A 17,681-nucleotide genomic window follows, 5' to 3' on the forward strand; every position below is an offset into this window, starting at 1 on the left:
ATTATTGATGTTTGATAATTTATCAAATATACTGCTGGTGTGTCCGACAGATAAACAGACGTACACACATTCCGACAGCCCAATGATGATGATCATGTGTAGCGATTACAATCTACACATGATCTATGTACCTGGATTAGATTTCATTTTCAATGGATTTCCCCCACTAATCTTCTCCCCAGAGAAGAAGAAAAAGAGAGAGATTGAGATCAGAAGTATCAAAATATTTATAAAGTCATTCATCTTGGTAACACTTGTCGTGTCTCGTCTTGGAAAGGGTGAAATTCCTAGGTTAGCCTACAAAAATCACACACACACGAAAAAGGTGGGCAGGTTATCAAAGAACACGCATTCCTGATGTTTTGTTCTCCTTTTATTTCTAAAATGATGTAATTACTTCTTTTAGTATTTATTGTTGTTTTTGGGTGCCTTTTATTGGGGGGAAACCCTTTTACTACACTTCGTGTCATGGCATGTCAATAAAAATCCACAAAAAGAAACATTAAATCATTAAAAAAGAGTACCCGCAATTGGCGCCTACAACTACCATAGATTACATCTACAGCTTCGACCAAGAGTATGGCCATCACATATGGCAGACGCCGAAATTTTTTGAGCATATCTTGTGTTGTTGTTGTTATTGTGGTTTTTATTATTATGGTGTCGTCGTTCGATGTGATTAATTGTCTTTTGATGCATTTTAATTTAAATCGAATTAAACAAAACTTGATTTAGTTTAATTTCGTTTTATCTACACTCTCAGCCTGTCTGTCCCTCTCTATTGGATTTAAAAGCATTTTAAAGATATGATTCGAATGTAGGGTTTTTTTTCTCCAATTATTGTTTGGAATTGCCTTAGGCCGCTTAGGTAAATTGATAGGCCAAGAAATTAACATTTTGAAATAATTACCTAAAATATAATAAAATGTATAATGAAAATTAGGTCATGACAAAAAATCGTAATATTAAGACGCATTAGAAAAAGAAACTAATGGGAAAAAATAAATAAATATGTAATTGGCGCCCAACGTAAACAAGAGGCAGGAGGTGGAGTAAAATGAGAAAGTTAAAAAATATTGGGAAGTTTTTTATTTATTTATTTTATGCGGGAAAATATCATTTCTAAATAGTTTGTGAAAAAATTTGACATTTTTTTAAAAATGTCAATTTAAAAAAAAAACTTCATTTTAATAGCTGAGAAGTTAGAGTTGAATATATATTTTTTAATTCATCAATTGAGTAATGAATTAATTAATTGTTTTTAAGTGGCGCCCAACGTAAAAAATATTATAAATGTCTAAAACTTTTGAATAAATAGCTAATGATAATTTATATTGGCTACATATTATTGGTAAATTAAATTTAGTTTCCAAAAAAAAATTCCTTTAAAAATAATTTTTTAATTCATCATTTGAGCAATGGATTAATTCATAAATTGAATTTTTTTAAGTGGCGCCCAACGTAAACATTTTTGGAAAAATCTAAAACTATAGAATAAATAGGAGATGATAAGTTATTTTGGCTACATGTTATTGGTAAATTAAATTTAGTCTCCTTAAAAAATAATTTGAAAAAATTAACATTGGCGCCCAATGTGAAAAATTTGCAAAGTTGTAAATTTAGAATTGTGTTATGTGGAGAATTGAAAAAGTTGTGGGATGTGAATTTATAAAACCAAATATTTTCCATATTTCTTTAAGAAAAATCGAATTTTTCACCATTTTTATAAGTGGCGCCCAACGTAAAATTTATTAAAAAAAATCAAAAACTATAGAATAAATAGCTAATGATAAGTTATGTTGGCTACATATTATTGACACATTAAATTTAGTCTCCTTAAAAAATTATTTGAAAAAAATTACATTGGCGCCCAACGTGAAAAAATTGTTAAGGGTAAATTTAGAATTGTGTTATGTGGAGAATTGAAAAGGTTGCGGGGTGTGAATTTAATAAAAAAATATATTTCCCATATTTTTTAGAGAAAAATCGAATTTTTCACAATTTTCATAAGTGGCGCCCAACGTAAAATTTATTAACAAAAATCGAAAAGTATATAATAAACAGCTAATTTTAGTGAAAATAAATTATATTGGCTACATGTTAAAGAAACTGGAAAAAAATTTAAAAGTGGCGCCCAACGTATAAAAATTTTTAAGTTTACATTTAGAAGTGTTGTGTTTAATAGAACTGGTACTATTCCTAAATTATATTAACAAAAAATGAAATTTATGTATTATACGTTATTTTGGAAGATTTTCTGTAAAAGAAATTGTGAAGTTTACATTTAGAAGTGTGGTGTGTGGCGCCCAACGTAAAAAATTTCAAAACATCTTAAATGCTTAAAAAAATTAAATTATATCTATATTAAATTAATATTAAAAAATTTACAAGACTACATTGTGTTGGCGCCCAACCTATATCTAGTATATTATTATATATTTTCCTATCATTTCTAATTTTAAATCAAAGCAAACAAATTTACTAATTTTTTTTCTTTTCTTTTAAATTTTCTTTACAGAATTCCGTCCACTTATTGAAACCTAATCTTTGAAGGAAAACACAAACAAAACTACAAAAAGTCCTCCCAAAAAATAACCTTAAATCCTCAAACTACAACAAAAAACTAATTATCTACAAATCTTATGGACAACAAAAAATGAACTAAATATGGATGTTTATTTAAAATAAAAAAAAAATCATTTATTAACTAAACAACAAAAAGAGAAAAATAAAAACAACAACAAAATTTAATGGCAAAGTTTGCATATGGCCTAGCTTAAAAAAGGAAAGAAGAACAAAAACTATTGACTTTTTAGAGAAAAAGAGCCATAAATAAACAAAAATACTATAAAGAAAATAATAAAACAAAATTACAACAAAAATATATTTGAAAAAGAAAACCCTTTTACAACAACAAATACAAATAATTTGGAAATTTCTACATTTGCAAAAAAGAGAACAACTTAAAAGCAAGCAATAAATAGGCCCTTAGCCTTGAGCAAAGAAAAAAATAAAAATCTAAGTAAAACAAAAAACAACAGCAACCATAACACTACAACAACTCCATTCTAACAAAATTACGCAAATGACTGAATCAACACAGCTACAAACAGCAGAAAATAATAACGCAGGCGTTGTTAAAATGGAACCATTACCGCCGGCCACAACAGCATCAACAGCAAACACCACATTGGCCACATCGCCATCACCATCCTCGGTAATGGATCAACAACTGCATCAGCAGCAACAACAACAACAGCAGCAGCAACAACAATTGGCTGCTGCAGCAGCTGCCGCCGCCGTGGCAACCCAACAATTGCAACAACAAACCGCTTCCCTATTAAGTGCAACACAACAAATGCATCAGCAACAACAACAACAATATGCTTTAAAATGGAATGACTACCAAACATCGATGTTGAGCTCATTCCGTCATCTCCGGGATGAAGAAGACTTTGTCGATGTCACTCTGGCATGTGATGAACGCTCATTCACCGCCCACAAGGTGGTCTTGAGTGCCTGCAGTCCATATTTCCGCAAACTGCTGAAAGCCAATCCCTGTGAACATCCCATAATTATATTGCGGGATGTGCCGGCCGATGATGTGGAGAATTTATTGAGGTAGGAGATTTTTTACATTTTTCAATTTTTTCTAAATTTTATATTTTTTAATTTTTTAAAATTTTCAATTTTTTTGGAAATTAAAAAAAACTTAATTTAATTTCAGTAGTGTTGGCGGTTTATTTGGGATACCATTTTTATTTTGTTTTTGCAAAATAGTCAGGCTGAATCCCATTTTCATTTCTTTACATTCAATCATTAAATTTTTTTTCAAATTTTAATTTTTTTTTAAATCAAATTTAATTCCATTTTTCAAATCCCATTTTTTAAATATAAAAATTGTTTCCTTTATGTTTTTAAATTAATTTTTTTTTTCAAATTTATTTATATTTTTAATTCAAATTTTTTTCTCTGCTCCCCCTTTCCAGCTTTATTTACAACGGTGAAGTAAATGTCGGCCACGAACATTTACCCGAGTTCTTGAAAACCGCTCATCTGCTACAGATTCGCGGCTTGGCGGATGTCAACAATGCCGGCTTGAATACGGCAAATCCTTTTGCCAATTCGGCAGCGGCAACAACCCTAAGTCCCATGGCAAAATCGCTTAGTAATGCGTTGAGCAGTAATCTAACGGGTAGTGCGGCAAATAAGTTAAATTTTCTAACAGCTGCCAGTCAGGCGTTGAGTCAAAATGCTGGTAGTTCGCCGTTTACGACACCCGCCCTTGCGTCGACAAATACACCACTCAATAATCTATTAAACAACAACAATAACAATACAACATCAACAAATAACACTAGCAGTAATGCCAATGGCAACAACACAAGCAACAATAACAACAGTCATAACAACAACAATAATAATAATAGCAACAGCAGCAACAACAACAACAATAGTAGTAGCAACAATGGAAAAACACCTGCCATACAGGAATTGAAAGCTTCCTCAGCGTCTCCCGTAAGAAAATCAAATAACAACAATAAAGTAAAGTAGACAAGGCCAAAACCAATTACAAATTTTAAAGGAATTGTCCTGATCTGCTCTGTGGGGTTTTACTAATATCCAAAATTTGTTTTCTCTTTTTTGTATTTTTCTCTCAGGCCAACAACTGGGATCATTCAGATTCGGACAGCAATCGCAACAACCACTTGACCCCTCCACCCCAAAAACGCATTAAATCTGCCGATTTGTTTCGTGCCCAACATGGCATCAGCCCTGAACGTTTGTTAATTGATCGTGACTTCCCCGTTGCTGGTCAACATCCTTTGACACGTAATCGCGATCGTAGCCGTGAAACTTCAAGAGATCGTGATCGTGAAATGCGTGAATCGTTATTGGGCCAGGCGTTGGAAAATTCAAATGGTTTACAGGTAAGTATTTCAGGATAATGTGTTTTTAATTTAAATTTAATTTTTGGTAGAAAAAAATTTTTTTTAATGAAACTTAACTATTTAAAATAAAAATCATTATGTCTATTTACTAAGAAGCTAAAAAAATATTTCTTATAAAAATTATTAAAATTTTAATAAAAAATAATTAACATTTTAATAAAAATTGATGAATATATTAATTAAAAAAATATTTGTTTAATAAAAAATAATTAATATTTAAAAAAATAATAAAAAAATCATTGGTTTTTAATACGAAAAAATATAAAAATATTATTAATTTTTTTAAGGAAAATGTTAATATTTTTATACATTTTTTATTTAAATAATTATAGTTTTAAAAAAAAAATAAAAATAATTTTTTTAATAAAAATATTTTTTATAGAAATTTTATTGTAAAAATTTAATTAAAATTTTTATTTTATTTAATTTTTATAGAAATGTTTTTATAAAAAATTAATAAAAATCTTATAAATTTAAAAAAAAATAGTTATAGTTTTAATTTTAATAAAAAATATGTTTTTTTTTTTAATAAAAATTTTATAATAAGAATTTCATTAAAATTTTTATTTTACTAATTTTTTTATAGAAATGTTTTTATAAAAAATTTATAAAAATCTTAAAAATTTATTAAGAAAAATTTTATTAAGACTGTATTAATTTTTTTTATTAAATTTTTACAAAGGCTTTGTTATTTTTATAAAAATTCTATTAAAGTAGAAAAATATTTATATTTTTTTTAAAAAATTTGTTATTTTTTTTTATAAAAGTTTATTAATTTTTTTACAAAAATGTTATTAATTTTTTTTTATAAAAAAATTAATATTTTTTAATTTAAATTAAATTTAATTAATTTAATTAAATTAAAAAAAATTAAAGTTAATATTTTTTATAAAATATTTATTAATTTTTATTGATATTATATTAATTTGTTATATCATTATTTTTAAAAATATATATATTATTTTTGGTGTAAACTTTTATAAAAATTTTATTAATTTTTTATAAAAATTTTATTATTTTTTATAAAACATTTATTAATTTTTTATAAAAATTTTATTATTTTTTTAAAAATTTATTAATTTTTTAAAACAATTTTATTAATTTTTTATAACAATTTTATTAATTTTTTATAACAATTTTATTAATTTTTTATAAAAATTTTATTAATTTTTATATAAAAAGTTTATTGATTTTTTATACAAATTTTATTAATTTTGGAATAATATTTTTCTATACAAAAATTTATTTAAAAATCAAAACACACATTATCATGTTTTCGATTTTATTATTTTTTTATAAAATTTTTATTATTTTTTTTTTATAAAAATTTTATTATTTTTTTTATAAAATTTTTATTAATTTTTTTATAAAAATTTTATTAATTTTTTTATAAAAATTTTATTAATTTTTTTATAAAAATTTTATTAATTTTTTTATAAAAATTTTATTAATTTTTTTATAAAAATTTTATTAATTTTTTATAAAAAAATTTTATTATTTATAAAAATTTTATTAAATTTTTTATAAAATTTTATTAAGTTTTTATAAAAAATGTTATTATTTTTTTATAAAAATTGTATTAATTTTTTATAAAAATTTTATTGATTTTATATAAAACTTTTTATTAATTTTATATAAAAATTGTATTAATTTCTTATAAAAATTTTATTATTTTTTTACAAAAAATTTTATTAATTTTTTATAAAAATTTTATTAATTTTTTTTTTAAAAATATTTATTAATTTTTTTATTTTATTTTATTAATTTTTTTATATATTTTTTTAATTTTTATAACATTTTTATTAATTTTTTATAAAAAATTTTTATTAATTTTTATAACAATTTAAAAAAATTTTTTTTAAAAATTTTTATTAATTTTTTATAAAAATTTTATTAATTTTTTATAAAATTTTTATTAATTTTTTATAAAATAGTTTTTAATTTTTTATAAAATTTTTATTAATTTTTTATAATTTTTTTTTATTTTTTTATAAGTTTTTTTTTTTTTTAATTTTTTATAAAAAATTCATTAATGTTTTAATAATATTTTTCTATACAAAAATGTATTTAAAAATTAAAAAAACACACTTAATCATGTTTCCCATTCCTCTCCAGAAACAACACAATGATATGGGCTCTCTACACGGTCAAAGTGCATGCGATGATTCGAATAGTTCCGATACTGAACCCTCAGATCGTGGCGATGGACAAAACGAAGGTACAATGGATTCCATGGACAATCAACGTTCACATTCCTTCCCCAATGCATTTTTGGGTTTGCAAGGTATACCGGGCCTATTGCCAGGACCCTCAGGCATGGGTGGTGATTTCGGTAAGTCGAAAAGTTTGCAATTTTTCATATATACAAATTAGCCCCAAGCTATTTCTTTGTTTTTATTTTCGTTTATTCATTTTTTAAATACTATCACTCTCTCTAATGAATTTATAAAAAAAAATAAATACATAAATGTATCTATCAAGCATTTTGTATTGATTGATTGACAAAAAAAAAACGTAACATGAAAAAAAATTAAAATTCATAATTCTTATATACATTTTTTTACATATACATATATGTTTTTTTCTAACTATTTACATACATATATTTACATATATATCTCTCTATTTATTATATATTATATTGAATATATTTGCCTCTTGTTGTTATGTTGACAAAATTCTCTCTCAAAAACTATACAAAAAAACTGAACGTATTCATACATAACCTAAAAAGAATTTTAAATTCAATAATTTACAAAAAAAAATCAACTGGAAAAAATATCACCAAAAAATCAGTTATCAACCAATTGGAAATTTTTTAACTTTTTTTGCAAAATAAATTATACGAATCATTTAATGCAATACATACATAATAATGATGATGAATGAAATATCTAAGCATGTAGTAACCAAAGAAACACATTTAAAAATATAAATATTCAAACAAAATAATAATAATGGCAAATTGGTAAAAAAGATAAATTGATAAAAAAAATTGGCCATAACAAACAAAGTGTGTGTTAAAAAAATAAAATTTTAAATTAAGGAAAATAAAATGTTTGCCATTATATAAAAATAATTAGATTTTTTTAGTTTCTAGTTATATCAGCTAAATGTCTTGCCTGCCTATTTTTTAAGTTTTTTTTTATTATTGAAATGAAAATATTTGTGTTAATTTTTATTGTTATTTTTTTCTTTATTATAAAAGAAAATCCCTTGAGGATGTGAAACCAAGTGAAAAAATCTTCGAGAAAAGTAATTTTTACCCCCCAGCTAATAAAAATTATTTTTAACTATACCATTAACACCAAGCAAATATTGCTGGGACGTGAGTCAAATCAACAATTCCAATTCGAACTCCACAACAAAAAAATAATCTAATAAGAAATAAAAAATATCCCAATTTCCAGGACATTCATGTGTCATTGAAAACTACTTGAAAACAAGCTAGAAAGAAATTACATTTATGTTTATTACCGTATATATTGAACACCAACATACATACACACATATTTTTTTGGTAATTTTCATAACACCAACAACACCAAATAATCATCATCTTGCCATCATCTCACCATCACCATTGTCATTGAAGACATTTGCTGTGTGTATTTGAAAAGCAATTTCCAAGTGATGACACTCGGAATATTATTATTATTCTCTAAATGGTCATATATTTATCATTAAATTATATCCTTATGTTCTGAATGATTTTCCCCCTCTCCTACCATCCTCTCCCTTACACAAAAGGATATTTAGACGATTTCGGTTTTTGTTTTTTTGATTATTTGGCTGTTAATATTCAATACACAATCTATTTAAAGTGACCATACGTTTTATGAGTAATAACATCTTATGACAATAGCCGAAACAAAAAACGAATCGAAAGAAAACGAGAAGTTTGGCATTCGTTTAAGTTCCTTTGTCCAGCTGTGATGCGTGTTTAAGGTGGTTGGTTGTTTTTTTTCCTTCCTTCCTTCAATCGTTTATTTTTTTTCGCTTGGGGTTGATTCCAAATGATGACATGCTGTTTTTTATTACATTCAAACACACATATATACGTACGTATGTACATATGTGTGTACTTTTGTTATTCCATTATTCCTTGCAGCTATATATGCATATATGTTCTTATAATCATCTATAAACATTCAATATCTATGCTTATGTCCTGTTAACGGCCATTAGCATGTGTGTATGTGGCACACATCTACACATCCTTTATGGTCATTAGAAACGAAAAAAATGAAACTGGACAAAAAACAATGGCATCATTTGTAATTCAAACAACAGTTGTACAGGGGGATTTTTTTTCTTCATTTGGGATTATTGGGAAGAAAATAGTAAAATATTATGCGCCCCTAAAATTATGCAATAGAAAATTTTATATATTAACATATGACAGGTTATTCAATTTAGATGAAAAAAATCATAGGTAAATTTAAGCAAAAGGTTTTTTTTGGAAAAAAATTCAGAACCTAAAAAAAATAAAAAAATTTAAACCAATAAGGGAAGTAGTAAAGTCGGACTGGGCCGACTATATGATACCCTTCACCACTTTGGGTATATTCTACAAATGTATCCAAACAGACGTCAGCTTCTCGACCTAATTCAAATTTTGTGCAAATCGAAGGATGTATAGGGACTTTGGTGCACCATTTACATAAAATCGGACGAAACTATATATGGGAGCTATATCTAAATTTGAATCGATTTTCACGAAACTTAGCAAACAACATGCTGGACCTATTTCACTATCCTGTGCAAAATTTCGTGCAAATCGGATGATATATAGCGACTTTGGTGCCCCATTTACCCTAAATCGGTCGAAAATATATATGGGAGCTATATCTAAATCGGAACCGATTTTCTCGAAACTTAGTGCACGTCATTCAAGACTTCACAGTGTGGTGAAGGGTATGACAAAAAATCGTGAGTCAAAAAATCTTCTAATGCAAAAATTCGAAAAAAAAATTGAAAATTTTGTTTATAAAGTTGTACTGCCTTCATTGAATGGCCACAGAATTAACATTTTATTATTTCTTGCCTTACCGCTCCCTTCCACCTTTGCCAAAATTACACACCCCCTCCTCTAAAACATTGCATTGTTAAATCCTTAATAATACACATTTGCGCACATATGTTGTTGTTTGCCATTTTCGGGCCGACAATTTCCAATTGTTATTTCACATGACAAAATAAAACAAACAACAACAACTACTCATTCTGAAAAAAGACTGTGCAAGAAACTAATATTTTCTTTTGAATTTTAATATGTTTTCCTTGGACATATCTTAAGATTGAAATGAACAAAAAAACAAAAGAAAACAAAAACCAATACGAAGATAAAGTCAAAGACGAAATTGAGAGAAAAAGGGCAGCATAAGTCATGAAGAGGACTTTTTTTTGAAAAATTAAAATAAATTCTGCAAAAGGGCGGAGGGGGGCAAGCAAACACATGATGGTACTCTCACACGTTAGCAAGGATGGACCCTGATATATAAAAAAATGCAAACAATACAAACATTTACAAAACTAAAGGTTGCAAAACCACAACAATGACACACACCAAAATGAGAAAGAGAAGAAGACAAAAAAACATACACACAGATTGACAGTAAATAAATAAGAAAAATTGTCATGAACGATTTTGAGCAACAATACCGTGATCTAAGGGGTAGTGTGGGGGTTTATTACGACCAAAAACAAATAAAACTTGATTTTTCCTATATCTACTTACCTCCATATAAACTCTGAATGTGGAAGTGTGTGTGTGAGTGTGTGTTTGAGGTTGACTAAGATAAATACCAGTTTTCTTAAGTACAAGAATATGGGCTTTGCCAAAAAAACTTGGCCTACCAACAAAAAATCCAACCTTATTACTAAATTTGTCATTACATTGTGACAACCCCTATATATATGTCGCAAGTCCAAAATGTTAGATTGTCTTAGAAATGTTTTAGTTTTTTTTGTTATTTGAAGAAGACAACCACAACAAAGACCTGCCGGTCAAGTTTCGTATATTTTTTTTTTTTTTTGTGAGCCAACACGAAGAGGGTGGAATCTCAAGTTTATTTTACAGATTCTTCATTTTCTTCTTCTAAATAAAGACAACATTTAAAATTGTAAAGTTTATTTAACAATAGACATAGTGGACGACAAAGGCGGCCCAGTCAGTCATACACACACACACATACAGACATACATTAACACTCCTTAAACATGTCAGAATACCCTGATATATTGGACTTGTGTATGTTTTTCGTAATTTTTTTCTTTTCTTCATAAAAAAAAGAAAACATGAACTGACCACCAGTGTTTTCATTATTACAAATAGATTTTTTTCTTTAAGGAAGAAGAAGAAAAATTCGGAAACTTTTCAATTTTCGTTTCACATGTTACGATGTTTTTTTATTAGAAATGGAGGCCGACCTTTTGCATGACTTTATTGGTTTTTATTTCCCATAGGCGACAACAGTCCACCCACATGCCTTGGAATACAAAAATTTTAAGTTTAGTTTTTTGGCATATGTAAAGAAAAGAGAAATAGAGCAACAAAGAAGATAACATATGACAACTGTCAAATAGTTTGCTTTTATTGTAGCAATATGGCATTATACCATCTTAGGCTTAATGCAGAATCATATAAACCCCAGACAGGGCTTAACAAATTTTTTGTGGTGTTTTCCTCTATGAATTATTTTTTTAATATTTTTAAGACATATATCTATAATTAAATTAAACCCCATATTTTTCTATATACTAATGATTTCATCTTTCCCATTTCCATTCTGCAAAAAAAAAAATGTATTTCTCCCATTGCTAATAATAATAATGAACATATTACATTTTTCCCAGAAATGTGTTGCCCAAGGGTTCGTGTTTTCCTTGGAACTAACAATGTTTCTTTGTTATTATGTCGTATATTTTTTCTCATATTCGTCTTATACGTTTTCAATACAATAATAACACGCAATGTTAAAAAGAAAAAAATAATATTTTTATTCACATTAGGGTTATCTAGTTGCGACTTAATTAACTACAAAATAATATAGATAATGGTGCATACTTTTAGGCTGAGCAGATGATTACAACTCTTTTTGCACAAGATGACATGCAGTCTCCATAATTATGGGGTTTAAATTAAATTTATAATAAAGAAATTAATTTTTAACACAAAAATATAAATATTTGAATTTTTGATGCATACTTTTAGGATGCGGATATATAATTTGTATAACTAGGCCATATAAAAAAACAATACTTATTCTGGTGCCTACTTTTAGGCATTTTTATGTGACCTTGTTATAAATTATATTTTTAATTAAAAAAACAGGTTTTTATTGGAGTATTTTTTTTTAATTCATATATTTGCACAATTTCCATCAAATCTACAAAACAATTGGCTTCAAATATTAAGTAATAATATTCAAAAGAAATAATTTGTATAACTAGGCCATATAAAAAAAATAATACATATTCTGGTGCCTACTTTTAGGAATTTTTATGAGATCTTGTTATAAATTATATTTTTAATTAAAAAAAACTGGTTTTTATTGGAGTATATTTCTTTTGAAAATTGTGTTAATGTTAACAGAAATGTTAAAAAAAAATCTGGAATTTTGTAGCATACTTTTAGGGTACCCTAAATCATTTTTTTAATATTAACACATTTTTCGATACTCTTTACTTCAATTAAAGCAATGAATTCACATTTCATGATTAATAATATATTTGACCTAGCGATAAACCTAGAAATTATAATGGTGCCTACTTTTAGGCTGATAAATTTATTTATTAGTGGCATTTATACCATTCTCATTTTTATAAATAATTTTAAAATCATTGAGCATTGTATCGATTGTCACTTAGACTTTATAGCTATGCCATACAAAAAATATATTGGTGCCTACTTTTAGGCACAAGTTATTGTTAATTCAGTATCCTACGCCAAATTGCGTGCAAATCGAAAGGTAAATAGGGACTTTGGTACACCATTTACCTTAAATCGGACGAAAATATATATGAAAGCTATATCTAAATCTGAACCGATTTTCACCAAACTTAGCACACATCGTTCTCAACCTAATTCAGTACCCTGCAAATTAGATAAAAAAAATTTTCCTCAAATCGGACGAAAATATGTATGGGAGCTATATCTAAATCTGACCCGATTGTCTTCAATTCCAATAGGGTTCGTCCTTGGGTCAAATAAGTGACTTGTGCCAAATTTCATCCAAATCGAATCATAAATGCGACCTATACTTTGTTTACAATTTAACAACTACAGACGGACAGGCAGACGTCCGTCCGTACTTTGTTAACAAAAATACATGGACGGACAGATGGACATGCCTAAATCGTCTCAGAAAGAAAGCGATAAACCTAGAAATTATAATGGTGCCTACTTTTAGGCTGATAAATTTATTTATTAGTGGCATTTATACCATTCTCATTTTTATAAATAATTTTAAAATCATTGACTTCGATTGTCACTTAGACTTTATAGCTATGCCATACAAAAAATATATTGGTGCCTACTTTTAGGCACAAGTTATTGTTAATTTGAATTATCGATAACAAAAATGAAGTATACTTTTAGGATGCATATTATTGAAAATATTAGACAATTTGTTCCTAAATGTATTCAAGCTGAAATAAAATTGTTATAAATAATTTTTCAAATTAAATAGATTTAAGTTTTCACAAAAAATGGTGTTTTGAAATATGAGAAATTTTAAAAGCATAAGCATAGGACCCCTAAAAATTATTCAAGAAAACATTTAATTCATTTATTTTAAATTTGATAAATGTTAAAAGCATACTGCAAGGATGTTCAATGAAATGGCCTATTTGAAGCAATTTAATCTCTCAATTATCGATAAATAAATTTTTGCCGTTTTCAAATAATAAAGCGTACTTTCCGATAATGTTAAAATAAAAGCCTACTTTTAGGGTTCAATAAAATCATTAATTTATTTTCCTGGATAATAACTTTCTTTCTATTTATTTAATAAAATATACTTCATGTAGGTTTGACAAGCCCTTCAATTAAACATTTTATTGAGAATTTCCCTTACACCACCAGCCACCATACTTTTCCCTGCCCCCTTTCCCTTTCTGATAAGTGTAATGTTTAATTACAAAATTGCGTACACTACTTTTTCTAAGGTTTATTCCTTCGTTTTACTTCTTATTTCTTTTGTTGTAATTCCACTCACACCATTTTCAAACTTAATCTTCGAATGAATATATATATCGCGAAGGAAGCTGGAAACAGGCGGAAACATTAGATTCGCGCGCATTATATCAAAAAAAAAACATACACTACAAAACTATGGATAAAACCTATAGGTAATATCAAGATCTACTGCCATGCCATCACTTGACGAGAAGGGGGAAAGAGATGAAGGCTTGGTAGTGAACATTTGAAGAAGAAAATAACACAAACCGAAAGCAATAAAAATAATCGCAAATAACAACATGAAATTGTAAGTGCGTGTCGTGTTTGTATTTAATATATTAAAAGACACACACACAGAGTGGCGAAAAAAGTAGTGAACGAACTGACTGACAGGCATACAGACACACACATGCACATAAAACAATTACATGATGATTGTGGGTAGAAAAAAAAAACAAAAAAAAACTTCCAGTCCAAGGAAGTACTGACATGATTTACTTAGGCTAACACACGTACATACACACATATGTCTTATGGATAAACACTGAGTAAACAGAGCAAGAAAACGCAAAACATAACACACAATAATTATGGTGGAGCGTGGGGTGGCAGAATAAAACTAACTAAATAATAATGAACAAAAAAAAAAAATCGAGAAACTTTTGTTAAACGTTTTATATTTAATGGAATGTTAATGGCACATTTATTGTTACATATATGGATTGTAGTGCGCCAAAATGTATGCTACGGTTTTTTTGTAATACAGAAATACAGGGAAAACTACATACAAACACTACTTAATTGGAAATAGTTGGCGTAAACGCACCCATTCTTATTGATAAGTGCTAAGCAATATTTTCTAGCACAGTGGGCTGAGAAAAAACACTTTTTCAGTAAAACCCATATGTCAAATTTTTATGGAAAAAAAAGTTCTGAAATATTTTCAATGAGCCCCAAAAAGTGGCCTATAAATCATAGGTCTTGTATAAATTAAAAATAATTTAAAAAATTTATTTATTTTATTTTTTATTCCATCCCCTGTGCATGATTAACATTTGGCAATCATACGCCTAGGTGTTCCCTACACAAATTAATATGATTCATACGCCTATGTGTTCCCTACATATTACGCTCCAAATACCCAAATGAAAATCTTATTTAAAATTAGATTTCTTGCTCTCAATGTTTGGGCAAAAATCTGAAATATTCATAGGTCATAGGTCTTGTGTTAATTAAAAATAATATAAAAATATATTTATTTTAATTTTTTATTCCATTCCATACTCATGATTAACGTTTAGCTATCATACGCCTAGGCGTTCCCCTACAAATTAATATAATTCATACGCCTAGGTACTCCTTTCATATTATTATCAATCATACGTTCCCAATACCCCAAAAGAAAATATTACTTAAAATTCGATTTCCTGCTCCCAATATTTGGGCATTTTTTTTTATTCTTCCTCGTCCCAATCATATTTTTCTACTGTTAATTTCAATTTCAGTGGTTGAAAAAAAAAATACTTAAACAAAAAATACTGTGGCAAGTTTTATTAAAAATGCATTAGTCTCAATTTTCTCCATGATTGGGCCCAAAAAAATGATAAAAATCGTACGTCTAGTATCAATTAAAAATAATTTTAAAATGGTACTTTTAAAAATTTTTTGTTCTGCAATTATGTTTCATGCGTATAAATTACGTATAACATTCATACGCTTAGGGGTTCCCCACAAATTAATAAAAATCATACGCCTATGTGCGCCTCAAAATTAAAATAAATCATTCGCCCCATATTCCATAGCGACAAAAATATTTAAAATTATATTTTCGTGCTCAAAATTTATTTGCAAATTTTATTCTCCACTGTTTTAATTATTTTTTAATTTACATTCTATTGCATGTGAATGACGCAGAGCAATCATACGCATAGATGTTCCCCAAAATTTTAATATAATTGGTAGGCTAAGGTGTTTCCCACAAATTAAAAACATGTCATACGCACCAATTGCAACAAAGAAAATATTATTCTTAGTAAGATTTCTTGCTCCCAATTATTTTCTTTTAATTTATATTCTAAAATTACTTCTCATTCTTATAAATTACCTATAGCAATCATACGCCTAGTATTTCCCCACAAATTAATAAAAATCATACGCCTCGGTGTTCCTTGAAATAAATATCAATCATGCGCCCCAGATACCACATAAAGAAATATCATTTTAAATTAAATTCGATTTCTCCAATCCAACGCTCTTTTCTAATTTCCAATTTGTATTCTCCATTGTCTCAATTATTTTCCTTTCCTGATTTAAGTTCAATTGCATTTTATCTATCCAATTGTAATTTGAACGCACAAGTAATTGCTAAAACACGCACTTTTTGCTTCAATGGACAACAACAAAATCGCACATGTGAAGAAAATAAAAAGGAAATTGTGAGCTCACGCATTCCTTAGGCTTTGGCTCCTCTACAAACTATTAGCCATTAATATCTATGGTCGATCGTTTTCCACAAACACACACTCACATTTTGATGAATATACATTATCCTTTGACACGCACCAAGACAGGCATTTACGCACACCACCAACTAGTAATACTTATCTCTTATATAGATTTATTTGCCCAAGAAACATACATTAGGTTTTTTCTCAATGCTTTCTTCCTTCACTTCTTATTTGATTCGCCTTCATTTCGGTTTTTTCCTTCTGTGGTTACTAATTCCTTAGAACATTAAGAAGAAGAAGAGGTAGAAAAAAACAATTTCTTATATCATTTGTATGTTATTGTGAAATCATATGGGTGTGTGCCCGAACGCATGGTCTTAAACGATTTTGGAATAGAAAAAATCGTTTACCAAGCTATGTAAATGGCCACTGACAGCGTGGCGAGAAAAACTAAAACTTTTCGGTTACGCACAGCAAGAAAACACTTAACTGTTAATATTGCTTTCCCCTTTCTGATTTGCAATCACCCGCAATAAAAATGAGGAGGCGAAAATCAAACATAGACAAAGATAAATAACTTTTTTTCAGACCAACAACAACACTATTCAAAACATGACAAAATTCCTAAAAGGGAGGGCCGGTTTTGAAGAGCTACAAAAAAATGAAAGAGTTCATATAGACCCTCCCTATGTGAAATCACAACATAAAAGGCAATTTAAGGGAGTAACACATTGCGGGATTTGATTAAGAAACCCCATTGACCAAAAAAAAATAATCATTTATTTGTTTTAGAACATAAAAAACAGGGTTAATTTATTTGAATATCACAACAAAGAAGGCATGGCCATCATTATTTAGGGAAATTTATTTTACAATTTGGATTTCAAATTGTTATTAATCATACGCATTTGCGGTATAAGAAATAATAATACTTATACGCCCTACGGGACACTAAATAAAATTGTGTTTAAATTTGTTACTACAAATTCCATATTCCAGATGGGAAATAATAAATAGATAAACAATTATTTGTATTATGTCAGAGGCCGTATGATGCACGACACAACTCATACGACCTTACCTTAATTTCCTAAACCC

General features: G+C 27.6%; 1 protein-coding gene across 1 annotated transcript in view; it reads left to right on the forward strand.

Moving 5' to 3' along the window:
• The first annotated feature begins 3,047 nt into the window (after positions 1–3,047).
• The window catches only part of LOC133323722 (protein abrupt), a 79,721-nt gene continuing 65,087 nt past the window's right edge, over positions 3,048–17,681 (forward strand). The window contains exons 1-4 of the mRNA XM_061532643.1: positions 3,048–3,621; positions 3,990–4,518; positions 4,662–4,931; positions 7,068–7,284. Coding sequence (XP_061388627.1) covers positions 3,086–3,621; positions 3,990–4,518; positions 4,662–4,931; positions 7,068–7,284 — 1,552 coding nt within the window. The 5' untranslated portion in view covers positions 3,048–3,085. The remainder of the gene's footprint in view (positions 3,622–3,989; positions 4,519–4,661; positions 4,932–7,067; positions 7,285–17,681) is intronic.

This window comes from Musca vetustissima, unplaced genomic scaffold (genome assembly GCF_032173495.1).
Source record: "Musca vetustissima isolate MV318-11 ecotype Yass unplaced genomic scaffold, APGP_CSIRO_Mvet_v1 utg7334, whole genome shotgun sequence".
NCBI classification, from domain to species: domain Eukaryota; kingdom Metazoa; phylum Arthropoda; class Insecta; order Diptera; family Muscidae; genus Musca; species Musca vetustissima.